We start from the raw sequence: 6,000 nt of genomic DNA on the forward strand, positions 1-6,000 counted from the left end.
GGGAAAGACGACTCCGTCCGTGGGACCTGCCAGAAACTCGGGTTCGGATCCCTACTAGAAAGCAAGCCCATTTCTCTCCGCCCTCCAATGACCAGTCCAAGATTTTCTTTTAGAAACTGCCAGACCATCCGCTACAACAGACGGCTCACAAAGGCTGCCCCGTTGTCATCCCGCAACCCCCCGCCATCGCTCGCCTACAACATAACGCCGAAGAGGAAAGAGATCTCTACCCCCGCCCCCCCCCAACCCCCCCACAGCGCCGCTGCCTTTCCTCGAGTGTTTCTCTCAAGTCTGCAACCTGCCAAAGCCCGGAGTCTCTGAATCCAGCTCCAGCCCTCCTCCTTCGAGGAAAACAATAATCACCCCACAAAAAGCAAACGCACAAATCACCTTGTTGCAGTAGTAGGGGTCCAAGCAAGGAGAAGGTCCCAGGCAAGGAGGATCAGCTGTAGACTGGGATGAAGGCGGCGGCGGTGGAGGAGGAGGCGGTGAATAAAATCTCACGTCCATTGCACTAAAACATCAAGCAAACTCCACGCTTGCCCCCTCTTTGTGTTTACGTTCAAGCGGGTAGGGAGGAGTGGAACAGGTAAAAGAGCCCACAAGGTGGAGGTGCCCGAGTTCAGGAGACGACAAGAAACACCTTCCCCGCCTCACATCAGTGTGCGGCTTGTAAAAGAGAAAAGGGGGGGGGGAGGAAGGGGAGGAAAGTCTTCCCAAAAAGCACCAGTCTCTTCTGCGGATGGCTGCAAGAGAACCAGCCGAAGCGTCCCCCTTTCTCTCACGGCAGGGCAGGTAACTTCAAGTTCTGTTTGCACCGCCACTCTCGATTCGGCTAAGCGCGGGGCATGGATCTCGCGCGCTGCCTCCCCGTGCGGAGTTGGCTCCTTTTTTTCCCCACCCGCTCCCAGCCCCTCTTCTCTTTTCCTTTATTTCGGGATTCAATTCGAATGCCTGGCTCCCCACCTCAGAAGAAAAAGCTGCCGGGAGGAGTCGAAAAGCGGCAGGGATCGGGAACGGCTGCCCCGCGTTGCCGGCTGCAGGGTGGAGAGAAGGGGAGTCGGCGTGCGCCGCTGCTTCGAGTGTGCTGCACACAAAGGAGCCCGCAAGTCCAGAGCCATTTGCGGCTGGCGGCCGGGAGAGCGGGGAAAAGCAGACAGGGGGCGCTGTAGCATCCAGCCAGCCGCCCGAGCCTCCAGCAGCACTCTGCCCGTTCCCTATCCCCTGCTAGTTACTGCGATACCAGCCCAGCAAGCGGCTGCAGGAATCAGGAGATGGAAAGGGTGGAGGGAGGCCGACCACTAGCAGGGGAGTCAGAGGAACGTGCGCAGGTCTCTGGCGGAGCCCAAAACTTCCCTTCAGCTTCTTGGCTCAGCCTTGGACAGCGGTCGGTACTGGCAGAGATATTTGTTGAGCATGTACAAAGGGTAACTCCTTAATAAATGACCAAAGACAGTTCCGTCGCGAATGGAACTGAGGATTATCACCCTAGCGTCGCTTATTATGGAAATTAAGCAACTTTTATAGGTGTTCCTGCAGCTTTTTCTGGTTTTTTTTTTTTTTTTTGGTTGCCTTGAATCTAAGGACATAAGGCAAGGGACAAATATTTTAAATAAATAAACTCACTGAATGACCTTGGGCCAATTATCAGCACAGTGATTATGTGGATGAAATGAAAGAGGGGGAAACTATGTGGAAGGGCAGGTAGATAATAGAGGGTGAAGAGACTATTCCACATTCTAACAAAACCTCCTATTATTATCATTGTCTTCATTTATAAACCCCCCTTTCAAATGGCATTGGAGAGATCTTTAAAAGGTAAAGAGAACAGGAAAGACGTGCAAATAATTTTTTATCACTTGGGATCATGGTGCCTCTCTTTAAGCCATTGGTTGATTTGAAAAACTTGTTTGTCTTGGTAAAGTGGCAATTTCTTGTAGTAAAATGGGAATAGGGACTCTATTTATCCACTGAGACTATACTGTGGTACAGCTTTCTCAGAGGTATAAGATATGTTGCTTGAGTAACTAGAAGGCTGTCAAAGACCTCTTGCAATTTTTTAAATATACAAATTTAATGAAAACATGACATAAAAAAGTAAAGTGACTCTTTCGGTCAGAGCATGGAAGAATGAAAAACACATAGACAGTGAGAAAAGAAAATGGGCAAAAGGAAAATATGTAAGGATATGGAAAGATGAGAAAGTTTACCACCGGATCTACAAAACAATGAGCTCTGGCAGAATGATAGGAAAGTTGTGAAAATGAGAAGGGGTAAAATCAGATTTAGATTATTATAGATGAAGCTTCCTGAATTCATATGATTTTTAATTGAAGCTTCACAAAATCATCCTTAATATTGCAGCTCATATCTTTGTCAAGAGCTTGGCACTGACATGGGTCAAAAATGCACTAGAAAAGCATAGATCCTCAGGATTTTAAAATGAGATCCATTATAAAATTGTGATTGTCATCAATATTAATAGACTCGACCACAAAATCAAGGATCCAGTTCTTTGTGGCTAGTGAATCCTTGTGGTTTTCATACTTCAATGCCTATTGACTGGATCTAGTATTCTGTACTGCTACACAAAAACATGGCACAAAAACATGGATCCAAGCATGGATACTCATGATTTTTACATGTATTCCATCAAAATCATCTCTAAAGTCACACCTCATCTATATCTACAGACTGTGCCTGAAGAAGCTCATATCCAGTGGGGCTGCAAAAATGCATGTCTAGGCCTAGAGCCTCATCATTTTTACATTAATTCCAGCAAACATGACGTGAAATACAAGATGATGCCCATATCTGTCTATTATACCACAATCCCTACCCTCCCAAGGCTGACACATCATGCTATCACCTTAGCACTAAATCATAGATCTAAGGTGTGAAGCCTTGTGAGTTTTATAAAAGATCCCCCCCCAAACTTAACATGAAGTCAAAAATCACATCTATGTTCAGTAATTTCTCCATAAAGATCATGGGTCTAGTGCTCCCTGATGTCACTGTAGTACAAAATTGTGTGTGTGTTGGGGGGGGGGGATGGATCTTCATGATTGTGAATATTTCCTAACACACATTTGTCCCACAAAACAGACAATATAATAGCATATCGACACCGACTGTGCTATAAATAGTATGGCTCCAACACTTTACGGTGCCATCTTGCACAAGAACATAGATCTTGATTGATTCTTTAAAATTTTAGCTAATCACTTCAAATTCTCCTCTCTGTTCCTCAATCAATTAATTCCCACTATTTGGTCACAGCTCATGTTTGTGTGAAATTTTACTGTCCATATCGTAGATCTTATAGTGCGGTCATGGAATAAAATCCTTTTTTTGTGACAGACAAATACAGTTAGCATTTTTACACATGCACACCAAAATAATCACAATTCACATTTATGTTTTTAGATTTAATTTCAGAATTTAGGCAGAAGTTCACTGTCTCTTGGTGTGTCAATCTTCACGATGTATAATTTTATCACCATACATATCTAAGCGAGGTTGCATTTTAAAAATCATGCGTCTCATACACTGTGACACTGCTGTAGCACAACATCTAGATCAGAAATACCCAACCTTTTGAGCCTGTGGACACATTTAGAATTTGGACATAGCATGGTGGGTGCAGTAACAAAGTGGCTGCCCAAAAATGGCTGCTGCAGGAGGCAGAGCCAGCCACAAAATGATTGCCACAACTTAACTTTAGTAACACAGTGTCGATTTTTGTGCTCTAGTGGGAGTTGCAACATTTTAAAAAACTTCAATAGTCAATCAGAAGCCAATAGTCAATCAGAAGGCTTCTGGTTTGTGCAGGGGGTAGGCAGCAGTAGAGGGGAGGAGCTCAGTTGGGGGTGGGGGAGTTCAGCGGCAGGGACAAGTTAAGAGATAGCGGTGGCAGGGAGAGTTTGGTGGCAGGAGTGGGGAAGTTTGGGGGGGAGTTTGGTAGTGGGTGGAGGAATTAGTTGGTAGCAGGGGAGTTTGGTGGCAGCAGTGGGGGCAGGCAAGTTCACTGGCTGGGGCAGGGGAGTTCAGCTGGGGTCTGGTTGCAGTGCCTAGGACAAGCCCTGGGCACCATTTTGTGGCAGTATGCCACTGGAGGCTTTCTCAGGTTTGGAGAACAATTTCTTAGGTCTTGTCTGTTCATGGCTTCAGTCTCTGGGTTTAAGTGTCCACATATGAATCGTATTGACAACTCAAGTCACTGCCCAATAAGCCTCTAGTTGCTTTAAAATTAAGATTAGCTCACTTTTAGGTGGTTAGCAGCCAGGAGGAAGTTCCTCCAGTTTTGTGCCCATCTCTCTGGGACAAATGATAAATCCATGACCATTAACTCAGTTAGTACTTTGTGATTTTTTGGTTTGTTTCCTAGCTTCTGTAACACATGAGTGCACTAGTCTGATATATAGTCCCATGTCTCTATGACCTTCGTTGCATTATAATTAAAGTGCATTGTAATTAAATAAAGAGGTTTTTTTTCTGTTAAGGTTTTCAACCTGTGACTAAACTGCTTATGCATTCACATAAATGCTTATCTACACTGATAACAAACAGAGGAATGGGAGAATTCTTCGTACACACACCCATGTAACAGACCACTCTCAGTGAACTGGACCATTAGGAGGGAAATATGACATGGAAGAAGTCTGTCTAGATGCCTGAAAGATAGGAAGGAAAGCGGCTCAGATTCACAGTAAATGGGTTCAATCCCCCTCCTCCCACACACACACACTGATATCTCAGCCACTCAGTTGCTCGGAGGCTTGAAACCAGGGTGGGCCATGGAGTTGTGAGATCACAATATGACCTGGCTAGTGTGACTGGTTTCAGAAGAGAAGATATGGTTGTATTACATCCCCACTGACCAGGGCTGCTACCCCCTCTACTCTGAGGCCACTGGCGTAATGGCCATTGGGCAAGGTGGGCAGCTCCCCAGGGCATCACCTTGTGGGGGGCATCAAAATGCTGGGTTCGTTTTTGGGTATTTTAGTGGTTTTCCATTTTTGGCCTGCAGGGGGCGCAGTTTTTAGGCTAGAGGCACCAGAATTTCAGCGTATCGTCAGGAGACTGTCCTTATGCTACCCCCCACGTTTGGTGAGGTTTGGTGCAGGGAGTCCAAAGTTATGGACCCCCAAAGGGGGTGCCCCTATCCCCCATTGTTTCCAATGGGAGCTAATGGGAGATGGGGCTACAGTTTTGAGGGTCCATAACTTTGGCCCCCCTGAACCAAACTGCACCAAAATTGGGGGGTATCATTAGGGCAGTCTCCTGATGAGACCCTGAAAGCTTTGAGACTGTGCCTTCAGAAATGTGCCCCCCACAGCCTGCAACCCCCATTGACGGCAATGCAGAAAACTCAATGCAGAACAAAGATTCTTGGGCAAATTTCTAGGATGTTCTTGCAGGGGGTGCATTTTTGGATGTATTGGCACCAAAATTTCAGGGTATCATCTGGAGATGATGGCACCCCCCAATTTTGGTGCAGTTTGGTTCAGGGGGGCCAAAGTTATGGACCCTCAAAACTGTAGCCCCCATCTCCTATTAGCTCCCATTGGAAACAATGGGGGATAGGGGCACCCCCTTTGGGAGTCCATAGCTTTGGACTCCTTGAACCAAACCTCACCAGACTTGGGGGGTAGCATAAGGACAGTCTCCTGATGATATGCTGAAAATCTGGTGCTGATATGTCTAAAAAGGCACCCCCTGCAGGCACCAATGTCCTGGTGCAAAAAAGATTTGGTCGTGGTGGAGTGGCCACCCATGGGGGGGGGGGGCATCCAACTCAGGTTTTGCCCAGGGCTACAGTTTTCCCAGGGCTGCCTCGTTACACCCCTGTCTGAAGCTCTTAATGTTTATTTATTTAGTGGATAATTGGGTTATGATTGCAGATTAGGCTAGCTTTTAGGCTGATTTTTTCTATTAGCGGCTAGGCTGGGTGGTTTAATTTTTAGCTGTGGGTTAGTTTATTAGATTAGTTTGTAGTGG

General features: G+C 46.2%; 1 protein-coding gene across 1 annotated transcript in view; it reads right to left on the bottom strand.

Moving 5' to 3' along the window:
* The window catches only part of TOX (thymocyte selection associated high mobility group box), a 245,074-nt gene extending 243,848 nt beyond the window's left edge, over window positions 1–1,226 (bottom strand). The window contains exon 1 of the mRNA XM_048507453.1: window positions 391–1,226. Coding sequence (XP_048363410.1) covers window positions 391–510 — 120 coding nt within the window. The 5' untranslated portion in view covers window positions 511–1,226. The remainder of the gene's footprint in view (window positions 1–390) is intronic.
* Window positions 1,227–6,000: the final 4,774 nt, after the last annotated feature.

Source organism: Sphaerodactylus townsendi, linkage group LG09 (genome assembly GCF_021028975.2).
Source record: "Sphaerodactylus townsendi isolate TG3544 linkage group LG09, MPM_Stown_v2.3, whole genome shotgun sequence".
Taxonomy (NCBI): domain Eukaryota; kingdom Metazoa; phylum Chordata; class Lepidosauria; order Squamata; family Sphaerodactylidae; genus Sphaerodactylus; species Sphaerodactylus townsendi.